At 50.0% G+C, this 16,800-nt stretch overlaps 2 protein-coding genes across 3 annotated transcripts in view; both read left to right on the forward strand.

Moving 5' to 3' along the window:
- The window catches only part of Ppp1r13l (protein phosphatase 1 regulatory subunit 13 like), a 15,582-nt gene extending 6,148 nt beyond the window's left edge, over positions 1-9,434 (forward strand). Inside the window, exons 4-11 of the mRNA XM_015497009.2 lie at positions 16-156; positions 194-327; positions 2,180-2,640; positions 5,399-5,530; positions 5,606-5,739; positions 5,827-5,993; positions 6,748-6,947; positions 8,846-9,434. Coding sequence (XP_015352495.1) covers positions 16-156; positions 194-327; positions 2,180-2,640; positions 5,399-5,530; positions 5,606-5,739; positions 5,827-5,993; positions 6,748-6,947; positions 8,846-8,884 — 1,408 coding nt within the window. The 3' untranslated portion in view covers positions 8,885-9,434. The remainder of the gene's footprint in view (positions 1-15; positions 157-193; positions 328-2,179; positions 2,641-5,398; positions 5,531-5,605; positions 5,740-5,826; positions 5,994-6,747; positions 6,948-8,845) is intronic.
- A 5,732-nt stretch (positions 9,435-15,166) lies between these two features.
- The window catches only part of Ercc2 (ERCC excision repair 2, TFIIH core complex helicase subunit), a 14,430-nt gene continuing 12,796 nt past the window's right edge, over positions 15,167-16,800 (forward strand). For both annotated transcript variants that reach the window (XM_015496705.2, XM_048790699.1), the window contains exons 1-2: positions 15,167-15,217; positions 15,528-15,627. In XM_015496705.2, coding sequence (XP_015352191.1) covers positions 15,213-15,217; positions 15,528-15,627 — 105 coding nt within the window. In that variant the 5' untranslated portion in view covers positions 15,167-15,212. The remainder of the gene's footprint in view (positions 15,218-15,527; positions 15,628-16,800) is intronic.

A 16,800-nucleotide genomic window follows, 5' to 3' on the forward strand; every position in this document is an offset into this window, starting at 1 on the left:
GTGTATAAGAGACAGGCCCCGCAGTGCCCCTCGCCAGCGTCCCATCCCCCTCAGCATGATATTCAAGTTGCAGAACGCTTTCTGGGAGCAGGGGGCCAGCAGAGCCATGCTCCCTGGGTCCTCCGTCTTCTCCAGAGCACCCCCACCTAAGCTGCCTCCCCAGTCCCAGCCAGCCCCCCCAGACCCAACTGCAGCCCCAGCCCCAACCACAGCCCCAGTTGCCCCCCCAACCCCAGCCCCAACCCCAGCCTCAGCCCCAGCCCCAGGCCCAACCCCAGGCTCCAGTCCCCCAGGTCCCCCAACAAACATGGCCACCGGTGAATGAAGGTGAGTCAATAACAGGCCCCTAGAGGACTGGGTGAAGGGAGGACAATGAAGGGACAGATTAGCTGGGAGAACCATCTCCTTCCAGACACTGCCCTTCAGAGTGCTAGGCCAGGTGAACTTGGGCATTGGCACAGGAGCCAGGGATGGTACAGTGGTTAAGGATGGACCCTGGGGCAGACTGCTTGCTTCTACACTGTGTGACCTCAGGGACGTCAATTTCCTTGAGTGTAAAAACTGAACAATGATAAGAGCCTATCTTATGGGAGATGGCATTAAAACCATATCGAGTCCTTGAAATAGGGCCCAATGCATAGTAATCCCTCAATAGCTATCATTTGTTATGATAATCATTAATGTTTTTTGGTAGGAGATCTGTGGAGTTAAGCAGAGAGGGTTTCGGCATCTCTCCACCACTGACTTACTGTGTGACTCAGGATGAGTTACCTAACTTGTCTGAGTATCTGTTTACCCATCTGTGAAGAGAGATTAATATCTACCTTATAGGAGGGTGACAGGGATTATGTCATAATAGTGTTTGTTACAATGGGTGCGGTGGTGCACGCCTATTATCCCAGCAACTCAGGAGGCTGAGGCAGGAGGATCACAAGTTCAAGGCCAGCCTCAGCAACTTAATGAGTCCTCACCAACTTGCCAAGATCCTGTCTAAAAATTTTTTTTTTTTTTTTAAATATTTACTTATTTTTGTTTTCGGCGGACAGAACATCTTTGTTTGTATGTGCTGCTGAGGATCGAACCCGGGCCGCACACATGCCAGACGAGCGCGCTACCTCTTGAGCCACATCCCCAGCCCACCTGTCTAAAAATTTAAAAATATATATATATGTTTACATGACTGGGGATGTAGTCCAGTGGTAAAGGGCATCTGGGTTCAATTCCCAGTATCAAAAAAGAAAACAAAAGTGATTGTTACTGCTCCCACCTGCTTGCTTGCTTGCTTGCTTTGGTACCAGTGATTGAACCCAGGGGTGCTTAACCACTGAGCCACATCTCCAGTCCTTCTTGTTTTTTTTTTTTTTTTTTTTTTTTTTAAATTTTTTTATTGTTGGTTGTTCAAAACATTACATAGTTCTTGATATATCATATTTCACACTTTGATTCAAGTGGGTTATGAACTCCCATTTTTACCCATATTTCATATCAGTTACACATCCATTATTTACATATTGCCATACTAGTGTCTGTTGTATTCTGCTGCCTTTCCTATCCTCTACTATCCCCCCCTTCTTGCTTTTATTTTGAGACAGACAGGGTCTCACTAAGTTGCTTAGGGCCTTGCTAGGTTGCTGAGGCTGGCTTTGAACTTGCAGTCCTCCTGAGACCCTGAGATTAAGGTGTGCACCACCACACCCAGCTCCCACTGCCAAAGGGCAATAAGGCAGAGAGAAGAGATCATTAAATGCTGGGATTCTACTTCTGGAAGGAGTTTTCTGCCCGAGATGGTAGGAGAGGAAAGCTTGCAGATCTTGGAAAGTCCGGTCCTCATGGTTGCTAGGAGTACAGATTCTGAAGTCAGCCAGCAGTGTGACTTTGGGTAACTTAGTTACTCTCTCTGAGGTTCAGATTTCCTTCGCATAGTATGGAGATAATAGCCTAGAGGGGAGAGTTCAACAAGACCAGCATGTAAAGTGCCAGGCACATCCTAAGTGCTCAATAAATGGGAGGTATAATTACGTATTGTTCACAGTTCAGGGAATATGTAGCCCAGAAAGGGCATGAAACTGCCCTGAGGTCACACAGAAAATAAGGTAGTGATTTCAGACCCTGGAAGTTGTGGAGAGTTTTGGGGGCCTTCAGAGGACTTGTCCTCTGATTGGGTTCTTGTTCCTGCTAGGCCTCCTCAAACCCCCTGCCGAGGCGGAGGCTGAGCCTGAGCTAGAGGGGCTGCTGACACCGGTGCTGGAGGCTGGTGATGCAGACGAAGGCGCTGTAACTCGGCCCCTCAGCCCCACGAGGCTGCAGCCAGCGCTGCCCCCTGAGGCGCAGTCGGTGCCCGAGCTGGAGGAGGTGGCCCGGGTGCTGGCCGAGATTCCTCGGCCCCTCAAACGCAGGGGCTCCATGGAGCAGAGCCCTGCCGTGGCCCTGCCCCCTACTCACAAGAAGCAGTACCAGCAGATCATCAGCCGCCTCTTCCACCGGCATGGCGGGCCAGGGCCTGGGGGGCCTGAGCCAGAGCTGACGCCCATCACCGAGGGATCTGAGGCCAGGGCCGGGCCCCCTGCTCCTGCCCCACCAGCTCCCCTACCGCCCCCAGCCCCACCCCAGAGCAGCCCACCAGAGCAGCCACAGAGCATGGTAAGTAACACAGGAGGAAACGGGTGTGTCTGCTAGCGTCTGGGGCCAGCTGCTGTAACAAAACACTCCCAAGTACGTGCCTTATGTGAGAGAAGCAGCCCTCTTCTGAGGGCTAGTTCAGGAGTCTGGGAATCCAGCCTCCCAAATGATGGAGACTGAGTCGCTGGTCCCTGGGGCCGGTGGTTAAGAGCATTGGCCATAGAGCTGGGCTCACCTGTGTTTGAATCCTGGCTGTGTGCCACTTACCACCTGTGCAGTCTTGGGTGAGACATTTAACCTCTCTGGGCCTCAGTGTCCTCATTTGTGAATGGTGAGAATTACAGCCACTGCCAGGTTTCTGTTCTGGTGACTAAAATTCTCAGGGGTCACTCCAGGTAAACTGGGCTGACTGGGCCGCGCAAAATAACCACACAAGAGACACAAATACCTTTTTCTTTGGGGTCGCTGTGACAGCTTCTCTGACCTTTTGGGTCCGCAGAAAGAGAGAGAGAGAGAGCACCCTGCTGACCCCTTTTACTGAGAAGCTATTCAAATGAGGCAAGGAGTCAGGTTTCAGGGGCTGAGTCCATCTTCATGATGTCCACTGTCAGCAGGTTGACTGACATCCAGGTAGGCCACACCCAAGGGCACAGTAAGAGAAGGGGACACACACAAGGCACTTCCATGGAAGATTCTATCCTAAACAGGGCAAGGGGTTATATTACAAAGGAACAGGTGAGTATAGCTCCACCCATAGGGCTGTAGGAAGGCACGCCTAGGCATGAAGACCCTAGAAGAGCGGGGCAGTCTAGCAGCATGGGTGCCTGAGGCCACATCGCCCAGCAGGGGAGTTAACTCAGTCACGTGCAAGGTTGGTCTCCCACAAGCCACCTCATGAGGTTGCTGTGAAGGTCTAGTGTATTGAGTGGGTAGAATGGTGCCTGGCACATAACTGTTAGCTGCCATTAATGTTGTCATTTGCCCAGGGGATGGTCTCTTGCCGATCTTAGTTTTGGCTGTGCATCGGGGATGGGGGCAGAGTTATAGTCAGGTGAAACTGTCCTGAACACAGTGTGGGTAGATGTGTATGGGACAGTTCCCAGAGAAGTGGGGGTGAAGCAGACACCCCAGAATGCCTGTTACCAGCCTCTCCAGGGTAGAGCCAAGGAACGAAAAGGCTCAGGGCCCTGAGATCAAGAGGGGAAGGATGATATCTCAAAATAGGAGAATTGTCCCCTCAGAGAATCACAATGTCTTGGTCACAGAGAAGCTTGAAAAGACACAAAATTCAAGAATTGAACTCAGCAACTTAATGAGGCCCTAAGCAACTCAGTGAGACCCTGTCTGTAAATAGAATACAAAATAGGGCTGGGGATGTGGCTCAGGGGTCAAGTGCCCCTGAATTTAATCCCTGGTACCCCCCCAATTTTTTTTTTTTTAGATGTAGATGGACACAACACAATGCCTTTATTTTTATGTGGTGCTGAGGATCGAACCCGGGTCCTGCCTGTGCTAGGCGAGCGCTCTACCGCTGAGCCAGAATCCCAGCCCCCCAATTTTTTTATTAAGAGTAACATTTTAAATTAACACTTTCTATCGTAGAAGAATACATAAACACCTTAGAAAACATGGAAAAAAACAGTAATCAGTACCGAGAACAAAAGTCTCAGCACTCAGAACTGTGATAAACAATTTGAGTATCTCCTTCAGTCTTTTGCAGTGAAATTCTAATAGTAAAATATGAAAGTTCTCATAGAATATCAGGATTGCAAAACCCTGGCCCCTCCACAATTCGAAATAGTGAAGGAAATAGTATAATTTAGCATTTCTGCAATCACAACATATTGAAAACTTGAAATAACAGGGCATACTGGTGATCCTAGCCACTCGGGAGGCTGACACAAGAGGATCACAGGTCTGAGGCTACCTTGAGCAATTTAGCAAGAACCTGTCTCAAATTAAAAAAAAAAATTAAAAGGAGATGGGATGTAGCTCAGTGGTAGGTTCTTGCCTAGCATGCACCTGGCCCTGGGTTCAATCCCCAGTACTGGGAAGAAGAAAAACAAACAAAAAAAAAAAAAAAAGAAAGAAAAATAACTGAGAAATTGAAGATTTTGGATTCACTGCCTCTTAGTATCTCTAAATTTCAGAATCTTGCAATCATTGAAATGCTGGAGACAGCCAAGACCAGAATAACTAACACTGCGCGTGCATGCACACACAAACACACACTCAGTAGAAATAAATCTTGTAGGAGGAAATGAAAAATAAGAAAGCACATGAATAACATGATGAATACTCATATCCCAAACCTCTGGAATTAAGACCTGGTAACACTTGTCATGCATGCTTCATGGCATTTTATCTGTATCTATATTTTTAATACATAACTTATTTTGTGTAGTCGTGTATATGTGTATGCACATGCATGTGTGTGCACGTGTGTTTGTGTGTATAGTGAATAACTGGCTTCCACATTCATTGTCTTGAAGGTCTAGAATTACTTGGCCACCCACTCCATAGCCTCTCAGTTACTCGCAGGTCTCAGGGTCAAGATCCAAAGTAATTTGCTGTTGTAGAGTTCAGGAGGACCGCAGCACCAGGGCCAGGACACACCTCTCCCCGGTGCGAATCCCAGCCCTCCTCCTTCCCCCTGGGTCTTGGGCGATCTGGGCAGCTGCTGCCTGGTCCTTAAGCCTGTGGTCCCCGGCCTCCCCCTAATGGGTTTGCAGTACTAACAATTCCTCCTAGTCTCTGAGGTCCCCGCCCTGTCCCGCAGGAGATGCGCTCGGTGCTGCGGAAGGCGGGCTCCCCGCGCAAGGCCCGGCGGGCGCGGCTCAACCCGCTGGTGCTGCTGCTGGACGCGGCGCTGACCGGGGAGCTGGAGGTGGTGCAACAGGCGGTGAAGGAGGTGAGGGACGCTGAGCTGGAGGTGGCGGGTGTGGGGTGACATCCACTGGACTAAGCCCCTTCCTGGCCCACTCAGATGAACGACCCGAGCCAGCCCAATGAGGAGGGCATCACCGCGCTGCACAATGCCATCTGCGGCGCCAACTACCCGATCGTGGACTTCCTCATCGCGGCGGGCGCCAATGTCAACTCCCCAGACAGCCACGGCTGGTGAGGCCTAAGCCGCAGGGGACTGGCGCGGGCATGGGCGGCCGCGCGGGCTGGCGCGACCCCCTCACGCATGCCTCCTGCGCCTAGGACACCTCTGCACTGCGCGGCATCGTGCAACGACACGGCCATCTGCACCGTGCTTGTGCAGCATGGCGCTGCAATCTTTGCCACCACTCTCAGCGACGGCGCCACCGCCATTGAGAAATGCGACCCCTACCGGGAGGGCTATGCTGACTGCGCCACCTACCTGGCAGGTGCGCCCGGCTGGGGCTCTTGGGCTGGTGCTGAACCTTCCACCTGGCTGCAACGCAGGCTGCGCCCCACAGGGAGAGGAGGACGTGGGTGCTGCACCAGTGGGATCTCTGGAGAGAGGGATGTGGAGTGGGCCACCTGCGGGGAGGGGCGTGGCAGTGGAGGGCGTGCCATTTTTAGGGAGACCTGCGGGGAGACGGGGTGGAGATGGTGCTGCTCCCCGCTTTCTACCTGCGGGGTGGGAAGTTATAGTTTCCAGCTATACCATCGACCCGGCACAGGGCTGAGCAGGTGGGCTCTCCCACCTGTCTGAGGCCGCAGTACACACCTGGCAGGTGAGAAGCCATGCAGCTGGGAAGGGCCTAAGGACTGTTGCATTTGTGGGGAGTCTAGAGGCTGTGCCATCTCTAGACTAGATGTCACCTAGTTTCCCTGAGGGAGGGCGAGTAGGGGGACCACGGGGATCAAGCAGAGGGTCCCTGCCGCACACCTGGAAGGGCAACTTGGATTGCAGTTTGGCCTTAGGGACCTTGGGCTGGAGTGATTGGTAATGTGCGCCAGGGGAACAGGGCGGTGACCCGCGTCCCGGTGTCCTGCAATGTTAGAGGCTGCCAATTCCAGCATCAGACTTCCCCTCTGGCTCCTGTCCCCTGACCTGAGCACGCACAACTCCAGTTGGCTAGGACAAGCGCCAGGGGTCAGCCCCTGTCCCCAGCCCTCTGCCTAGCTCTCACCATGGCGGTCCTGGCCTTTCAGACGTGGAGCAGAGCATGGGGCTGATGCACAGCGGGGCGGTGTACGCCCTCTGGGACTACAGCGCCGAGTTCGGGGACGAGCTATCCTTCCGAGAGGGCGACTCTGTCACCATCCTGCGGAGGGACGGGCTGGAGGAGACCGACTGGTGGTGGGCTACGCTGCACGGCCAGGAGGGCTACGTGCCGCGGAACTACTTCGGGGTGAGCTCAGAGAGATGTCCCAAGGGCCTCCAGCGGCAGTTTGGGGCAGAGCTCACAGGAGAAAGGGAGGGAGGAGGACAGCCCGGTGGAATGGGTGAGGCAGGCTGGGTATCTTTGATAGACGGAGGAGAAAAGCCCCCGGTAGTAATGGTGGGGGTAAGGGAAAGTCGCCCACAGTCAGGGGAGTGGGTGAGGAAGAGCCTCCCAGGGCCGGTGCCTTTGTGGGGTCCTCGCCAGTACAGCCATTGGGTTCCCCTTCAAATCTTTAATTTTTTTTTTTTTTTTTTTTGTACTGGGGATTGAACCCAGGGAACTTAACCACTGAGCCACATCCCCAGACCTTCATTTGTTTGTTTGTTTATCATTTGGAGACAGAGTCTCACTGAGTTGCTTAGGGGCATTGCTAAATTGCTGAGGCTGGCTTTGAACATGCAATCCTCCTACCTCAGCCTCCTAAACTGATAAGGTCCCAGTTATGTGCCACCACACCCAGAGTTGATTCCAGCTTGATCAGGCATTTTTACTGGGTTGGGAGTGTGGCCTGTCTGCATGCTCAAGGTCCTGGGTTCCATTCCCAGCACTGCCAAAAAAAAAAAAAAAGTTTTTATTATCATCCCTGATTATTTTGATGGGAAGGTTAAAAAGGAATCCCATCTTATCAGGATGAACCCAACTATTATGTATAACAATAAGGCTTAATAAAAAAGAATGAGAAGATTTTTAAAAAATATTTGTTTTTTAGTTTTAGGTGGTCACAATATCTTTATTTTATTTTTATGTGGTGCTGAGAATCAAACCCAGTTCCTCACGCATGCTAGGTGAGCGCTCTACCACTTGAGCCACATCCCCAACCCCCAAGAATGAAGACTTTTAAAAAAGAATCCCATCTTGGGTTGGGTCTGTGGCTCAGTGGTAGAGCACTTGCCTAGCATGTGTGAGGCACTAGGTTCAATAATCAGCACCATATAAAATTAAATAAATAAAATAAAGGTGTTGTGTCCAAGTACAACTAAAAAAATATTAAAAAAAAAAAAAGAATCCCATCTTAGTGATGGGGGAAAGTTCAAGGATTGTAGCTGGGCACTGTGGCACTTGACTGTAATCCCAGTTACTTGGAAGGCTGAGACAGGAGGATTTCAAGTTCCAGAATCCTTGGCAACTTAGTTGGACCCTGACTCAATAAATAAATAAATAGGCCTGGGGCTCAGTGGTCAAATGCTTCAGGGTTCAATCCCCAGTATCTTGGGGGAAATCGCATATCACAGCCATGGCAGAAGGTGGTTTTATTCTGCAGCATGAGGCTAGGTGAGGAAGAATCCATTAATAAAATCAGAGTAGAAATCTAACTTCTATAAAATTTTAGAAGATCCCCCCAGGGTTGAGTGAGGGTTCTGTTATATTTCTGCAAAGAATTTTTTTTTTTCCTTGGGAGTGGGTATCAGAGATTGAACTCAGGGGCACTCAACCACTGAGCCACAACCCCAGCCCTGTTTTGTATTTTATTTAGAGACAGGGTCTCACTGAGTTGCTTAACGCCTCACTTTTTCTGAGGCTGAACTTGAGATCCTCCTGCTTCAGCCTCTCGAGCTGCTGGGATTATAGGCGTACACCACAGCACCCATCAAGAATATTCTTTTAATTCAGGAGAAGCTGGGTGGTAGGGAGAAGGAGGCATCAGTTTTATGGCAGTTTAATAGACCCAGAAGATTCCCTTCCATCTGCTGCTGAATCCAAGGCCTTGTATGGTACTTGGAGGGGACAAGAGAGTTGGGATTCTGAGTGCTAGGGGGAGCCCGGGAGGAAGGGATGGGAGATGGAGGCAGCCCACCTCCTTGGTGGGCATAGGGAAGAATGAGGGCTGGAGCCCCAATGTCTGTCTGAAGGTCTGCTCCCCTCAGCTCTTCCCCAGGGTGAAGCCTCAGAGGAATAAAGTCTAGCCGGACAGAAGGATGTTTTCCCAGGCGACAAGAGCAAGCCAGCCTGCCCTCGCCCCAGATGTCCCCCTCCACATACTGCTGTTTACCTGTGCCCCTAACTCTGCAGGGGTGGGGCCCTCACCACCATTTCTCAGCTCTTCCAGAAGCCAGTGGAGGAGAACTTCAGCCTTAAGTTTAGCAATCTGCCTTAACCGTGGAGGCCCCAGGGGTGAGGCTGAGAATCTTGGGGGCAGGAGATCCTCCACATTTGCCAAAGCAGATCCCGTCCAAAGTGCTTCCCACCCTGACTGCCAATCACTCCTCACCCTCAGCAGCCAACCCACCATTCCCAGCTGAGCCTGGGATTTGAGACCCCCCACAACTGACTTCCCCTGGGAGTCACTCCTATCCCTTGTCTCCCAGAAGCTCTGGGGTCTGGGGGAGACCCACTGGTTTCCACCAGGATCCTCACCCCGCCTTCCCCAGTTAAGTGCCTTCACGAAGTGCTGGTTTTATGTTTATAACCAAATGGGGGAGTTTTCTTTATAAATAAAGGTAGTTTGCACAGAAATCGACTCCCTTCTCTTTTGATCCTGTTCTGACTCAATAAATGCTCAAGGTGGGCAAACCAGTGTGGGCTTTTGTTTATTTGGTGACGTTGGGGATGGAACTCAGGGCCTCATGCAGTCTATCACTGAGCTGTGCCTCCTCCCTTGGCAAAGCAGTCTTAAAATAGTCACTTTCTAGGGGAATCCCCGAGCTTTCCCTTCCTCTTTTCCACGCTTCACATTCCTCTTTGTGTCTTTTATTTAGTGATATGTATTAGCAGCTTTTCACACTGTAACAAACTGCCCAAGGTAGGTTAACTTTAGTAAGAAGGGAGACTCATTAGGCTCACAGATTCAGAATCTTAGAGCCCAAACACCATGGCACAGGCCCTGGCAAGGGCTGCCTGGCACTTGGCCAGAGGGTGTGCAGGAAGGAGGGGTCACGTGGTGTGTCTCCTGGGGTGGGTTAGGTCTCCAGGGTCCCCTATCTCTGATTCCCACCAGTCTCCCTGGCTGCAGCTCTTCCGCCAGCCCTCAGCCTGACACTGTGGCCACTCTGAGCAAACCCTAAGCTTTCCCCACGCACCCCTTCATATCTCTGAGTGACATAAGCCTAGCTTGGAAGGAAGAAAATCTAGATTTCTCACTGGAGAAATGTAGGAAAGATTCTCTGCTTGCTGGGCCTGTTTTCCCATCATAAAGAAATGGATCTGGTAAGTATCGTAGGGATCATCATGAGTATTCAGTCATTACCATTTTTTTGAGCACCTACTATTTGCCACTGTCTAAAGCTGGGTCCCTGCTGTCAAATTCGTACACTCTCTGGACATTTGATGATACTAAACAATTATTAATACTCTCTGAGTTGCACTAATGAGTTATGCCTATGTTCTAACAGAGTCCTTAATTTTAGAGAGACATTCTAAAATACTTCTGGACGAAATGATGTATGAGATTTGCTTCAAAATCATGGAGTGGGCGACAGTAAGGCTGTGTAGAGGAAGCAAGATAAGCCCAGGGTTGAACATTGCTGAATTATAGTACGTGTTTTACCCTTCTTTCTTTTTTTTAGGAAATATTTATTTTTTAGTTATAGGGGGACAGAATATCTTTATTTTATTTTTATGTGGTGCTAAGGATTGAAGCCAGTGCCTCACACATGCTAGGCGAGCGCTCTACCTCCAAGCCACAATCCCAGCCCATGTTTTACCCTTCTCTTAACTGTGTGTCTGTTTGAAATTGTCTTTGACACAGCTAAAAAATGTCCCTGCTGGCTGGGCACAGTGGTGCATGCCTGTAATTCCAGCAGCTCAGGAGGCTGAGGCAGGAGAAGCATGAGTTCAAAGCCAGCCTCAGCAAATTAGTGAGACCCTAAGCAACTCAGTGAGACCCTGACTCTAGATAAAATACAAGGAAGTCTGGGGATGTGTCTCAGTGGTTAAGCGCCCCCTGGTACCAAAAAAAAAAAAAAAAATCCCCGTTGCAGGAGAGCTGACCTTCTAGTGCAAGAGACACACAGTAAGAATGAATAAATAAATAAACCAAACGATGAGCAAAATCTACTTCAGATCCAATGAGGGCACGGGGAGAGGGCGGAGCCCTCGGGCCAAGTCAGGAGGTGTGTTTCCTGTGGCTGCCATAACAAATGACCACAAACTCTGTGGCTTAAAACAACACACATTTATTTTCTGACCTCCCCTCCAATTTTGGTACCAGGGATTGAGCCAAGGAGCACTTAACCACTGGGCCACATCCTCAGCCGTTTTTATGTTTATTTAGAGACAGGGTCTCACTAAGTAACCAAGGCTAGTTTTGACTAGCTGAGATCCTCCTGCTTCAGCCTCCCAAGCCGCTGGCATTACAGGCATGCACCACCTTGCCCAGCTTTCCGACTGTTTTGAAGGTCAGAAGTCCCAGCTCGCTTGCACTAGGCTGAAACCAAGACCTTGGGGAGCCATCTTCCCACAGAGGCTCTTGGGAGAAATCAGGTCCTTCCTTTCTAGGATTCTAGAGCTGCATTCTTTGCATTCCTTGGCTCCTAGCCCCCTCCTTCACCTTCAAAAGGAACCTTCCTCTTAGATTTGTGATGATGTTTAGGGACCAGGGATATCTACCCCAGGATTGTCTCCCCATCCCATGATCCCAGGGTTCAAGCATGCTAGGCAAGCCCTCTACACAGGGCTGTGCCCCAGCAAAGAAAACTGCATTTGTAATGAGCAGGCAGTTGTCAGTCATCCTAAGATCATCCTTCCCCATCCTCCTTGCCTCCTGTTATTCACCCCTTTTAGAAATTCTCTTCCCTTGAGCTGGATGTAGTGACATAGTCTAAGAACACAGCAGAAGCACTTCTGAAATCCGGTTCTAAAAGTTAATAGTAACTTCCATTTTGCTCCCATATCTCTCTGGCTCTTCTTGACCCAGCCAGGGACCTTCCGGAAAGACAGGACCCCTTAAGGACGAAGGGAAAAACATCTCAGGGGAAATAAGACAGCCATACTAGCTCTCAGTCTTACCAGGTTAACAGCTATACTAGAAAATTAGGAGTTAAAAGATAAGCTAGTCTCCAAGGCTGCGGGAAGGAGAAGATGGGGTGCTGGAATGTCAGTTCTGAGACTATGCGGTTAGCAGCCATAAAATCCCAGCTCCAGCCAAAGCAGGGTCTGCGCAATTCGGAAAATAATATCAGAGACTTTCCCAAATGGTAAAGGTAACTCCAGATGCAGAGAAGCCAAGGATGCATAAAACCGTTACCTTTACCTTATCAGCACAGCAAAACGCACACTTGTAGATGGAGACTTAAGATGGTAATGGGCCAGGCGCAGTGGTGTTCTCCTGTAATCCCAGAGACTTAGGAGGCTGAGGCAGGAGGACTGTGAGTTCAAAGCCAGCCTCAGCAAGTTAGCGAGGCCCTAAGCAACTCAGAGAGACCCTGCCTCAAAATAAAATACAAAATAGGGCTGGGGATGTGGCTCAGTGGTTAAGCGCCCCTGGGTTCAATCCCCAGTATCAAAAAAAAAAAAAAAAAAAGATGGTAATTACTGTGGCCCATGATGAAGAAGAGCATAGGCGCAAATGAAGTCCTATCTCTACGTGTGATGACATCAAGGGACTGAGTTCCTGCCTCCTGTACAGGCCTCAACAGCCCTCCTGTTTTGCTCTTCCCTGGAGTCAGCACGGGCTCTGTGCTGCCTGCCTTCTGGCTCTAGCAGATACAATATCCCTAACATAGCCTTGTCCGGGCTTAAATTCCTAAAGCTCTGGATCCAAGAACCTGAGTCTAGGTTTCTGGCTTTGATGAGTCAAGTTGCCTTTGAAGACATCCACATGGAAGGGGCCAGCGAGGACCTGAATCCGGCAGGAACCCCCTGGGGAGGTCAGTAACACGTTGCCCAGTGGGGACTTGAGAGGACTGCAGCTGTGTCCAACTCCTGATCTATAGAACAAATAATAAGCCAGGCACAGTGGCACATGCCAGTAACCCCAGGCACTCAGGAGGCTAGGCAGGAGGATCACAAGTTCAAGGCCAGCCTCAGCAACTTAGTGAGACCCTGTCTCAAAATTTAGAAAAAGGGCTGGGGATGTAGCTTAGTGGTAGAGCACTCTTGGGATCCATCCCCACTACCACAAAATAAACTTTTTTTTTTTTTTTTTTTTTTAAAGCTAGAGAAATAGTTCAGTGGTAGAGCACTTCCCTAGCATGTGTGAGGCCGGGGTTCCACCCCAAGCGCGGCGCGCGCACACACACAGAGGAAATAAAAGAAATGGGATAAGGAGAGCTGACCTTCTAGTGCAAGAGACACACAGTAAAAATGAATAAATAAATAAACCAAACGATGAGCAAAATCTACTTCAGATCCAATGGTGACCACCATGAGGGCACGGGGAGGCATGATATTTGGGGATAATTTATGCAGAAATAGCTCACTAATGCAAGTGCCTGCTGCCTGGATGGCAAAACCAGGGGCCCAAGGGTGCCTGGAGGAGCAGCGTGGAGAGAGAACAGTAGAAGATGGCGTCAGGGAGGTAATGGGATATTTAGCACAGGGCCTGAGATATGTCAGTCCAGTACTCTATTTTTTGGGAGTGAGGGTGGGTACCGGGGATTGAACTCAGGGGCACCCAACCACTGAGCCTCATCCCCAGCCCTAGTTTGTAGGGCTATTATTTAGTGACAGGGTCTTACTGAGTTGCTTAGTGCCTCCTTTTTGCTGAGGCTGGCTTTGAACTTGAGATCCTCCAGTCTCAGCCTCCTGAGCTGCTGGGAATACAGGCGTGTGCCACCTTGCCTGACTCCAGTACTCCATTTTATTTAAAATTTTTTATTATTGGTGCTAAGGATCAAGCCCAGGGTCTCATGAGTGCTAAACACAGGCTCCACCAGTGAGCTGTCACCCTGGCCCCACCCTCAGTACTTCTAGGAAGCCCTCCCTGATGACTCTGGTCAATATACCCCACAGACCATAACAGGCACCCCAGTGAAGACTTTATGGTTTTCTGAAAATTTCCTTCACAGTATTTGCCATGCTTATAATCATATTTATTTTTGGTACTAAGGATTGAACCCAGGGGCACTTAACCACTGAGCCCCATCCCCAGCCCTTTGTGTATTTTATTTAGAGACAGGGCCTAACTAAGTTGCTTGGCACCTCACTAAGTTGCTGAGGCTGGCTTTGAACTTTCGATCCTCCTGCTTCAGGTTCCCCAGCTACTGGGATTACAGGCATGTGCCACCATGCCTGGCTTCATATATTTTTTTGTATACTTAGTATTGTTCTTTGAGGACAGGAACCAGAGCAGTCATGGACATATGTTCCAGGAACACAAGAGATGCCCCATAACTACTTATTGAGCACATAGAAACTAGCATTTATCAAATACTTAGTTTGTATTAATTGGAGCTTTAACTGCTTCATATGGGTTCATTTAAGTATCTTATTGTTTAATTGTTCCTTCTTTGCTTCTCCTGAGGTGGAATCCCAGAGTAGTTTGATCAAGGTCACAGTTAATGGAAAGTGGAATCAGGATTTGAACCCAGATGTTCTGATTCAGAGCCCACACCTTAGCCACCAAACCGTACTGCCTCTCCATTACTTCCTGATTAAAACAGCACAGAGTGGCAAACTGTAGGCGCTGGATACATGGGAGGAACTATTTATAAATTACTTATCCTAAGTCTAGGACACAGCAAGTATTTTATAAGTTGCGAACTTTTGGCTTCGAAAGTGTCCCTAATTTCCCTGTCATTCTCCCCTAGAACCCATTCACTATTCAATCTGGACAGACCTAGGAAGATTTAATCCATCCCACTCCACCCCGTTACTGGGGATTGAACCCAGGGGCACCCACCCTACCAGTAAGTTAAGTCCCTAGCCAATTTTATGTATTTAACTAGACAGCCTCAAAATATAAATAAATAAAATTGCCCAGGCTGGCCTCGAAGTTATGATCCTCCCACTTCAGTCTCCTGTGTTGCTGGGACTACAGATCTGTGCCTACCTGAAGATCCAAGTAATGAACTGAATCGATTCTCTCGGCTCTCTTCTTTCCTTGTTTTGTTGATAGTCCTCGAGGATCCACAGTAATGCCTGTGACAGTAATGCCTCGCCCAGAAATCCGCCTTTGCCTCTCCGTGCGCATGCGCATTATTCCGATTGGCTCCTCCCGGTGGAGTGATGGGCAGATTCAGCCAATGGTGGAGTGACAAAGGTGGAGCGGCTCCTCCAGGACACCCATGTCCCCGCCCCTTTCTGAATATTCATAAGGAAGGCGGGTCTGCGCCTAGGCACGCCGCGGCCGCCGCCATGAAGTGAGAGCGTAGTGGGGGCTAGCGGTTCGGAATCGAGAGCGGGGGGATACACGGGAGGAACAATTGATGGAAGGAAGATGGGGGTCCGGTGGGCGCGCCTCAGGACCCGGCGGGGCGAGGGGAGACTGGAGGAGTGGGGTGGGAGTCGCTGCGGGGACCGGCGGGGCAGTAAGGAGACTGTAGCGAGGAGACGCCGAGGGGGACGAGGGTCTCCTGGGAAACTTGGGGATGTCGGACCACACGGCGGGGGAGTGTGGAGGCTGGAGAGGGGCTGAGGGGACGGGACTGACCCCTTAGCCCCCGCCGCCAGGCTCAACGTGGACGGGCTGCTGGTCTACTTCCCCTACGACTACATCTACCCGGAGCAGTTCTCCTACATGCTGGAGCTCAAACGCACGCTGGACGCCAAGGTGGGTGGGTCCGGCCCGCGCTGCCCACTTGACGGGTAGGGCTGCCTTGCGGGGATCTAAGGCCGAGGTTGCAGGTCGTTGGGTTTTAAAAATCCAGGACCCTCTGGGCGTGGTGGGTCACGCCTGTAATCCCAGCGACTCGGGAGGCTGAGGCAGGAGGATCAAAAGATCGAGGCCAGCCAGGGCAATTTAGCGAGACCCTGTCTCAAAATAAAAAATTGTAAAAGAGCTGGGGATGTAACTTGGTGGAAGAGCGCCCCCGAGTTAAGTCCCCGATACTAGAAAAAACAGTCAATCCGAGGACCTCAAGAATCCAGGACTCTAAAATCTCCTGTTATCTAAAACAATAATGGTTTGATCAGTGACAGGACTCTTGTCTAGAATGCATAAGACCTGGGTCCAAACACCCAATACCAGGGAAAAAGAAAATCAAGAAGCTAAAACAATAACGGTTAATAATGGAGCAGCTAACATTGATTGAAGGATGAGTTTTCCAGTGCTTACCAATATATAGACTTCAGAGTGGGTACTAACAGTTTTGAATGCTGGACCCACAGGCTCTCAGCCATGCACCCTTAGGCGAATCATTTAACCTCTTGCCATGGTTTCCACCTCTGTAAAATGAAGAGAGCACTTTCCTAGCATGGGTGAGGTCCTGGGTCCTGAGAACGTCAGCCTCCCGTGCAGGGCATGTGTGCGCACACAGTACTTATTTCTTCGGGTGTTGTGAGGGTTATGCAACTTAATACACAAAAGGCAGGAATTCCCAAATGGGAATGATTTTGACCCCCAGAGGACATTTGGCAATGTCTGGGTGTATTCCTGGTTGTCATCCCAGGAGAAAAGGAGCTACTGGCATCGGGTATAGGTGGAGGCCATAGCCACTGCTGGACATCCTGCTGCACACACAACAGATTCCCCATAACCAAATATTTTTTTGGCTCCAAATAGCAAAGATATGTGGAAACAGCACTAAGCACAGAGTAAGTCTGTGGAAGGTTTGTAAGCTAGAAGAAAAAGGGTTCACTGTACTTTAGATGCTGTTCCAAATATTTAACCCACAAATTTCTCACTGATCCTCATTGCCATGCTGAGAAGGGCACATTAATAGGTCTGTTTTAGAGGTGAGAATACTGTGGCCCAGAGAGTTAAAGATGCTTATTGCGGGGGGGG

The sequence above is a fragment of the Marmota marmota genome, unplaced genomic scaffold (genome assembly GCF_001458135.2).
Source record: "Marmota marmota marmota unplaced genomic scaffold, marMar, whole genome shotgun sequence".
NCBI classification, from domain to species: domain Eukaryota; kingdom Metazoa; phylum Chordata; class Mammalia; order Rodentia; family Sciuridae; genus Marmota; species Marmota marmota.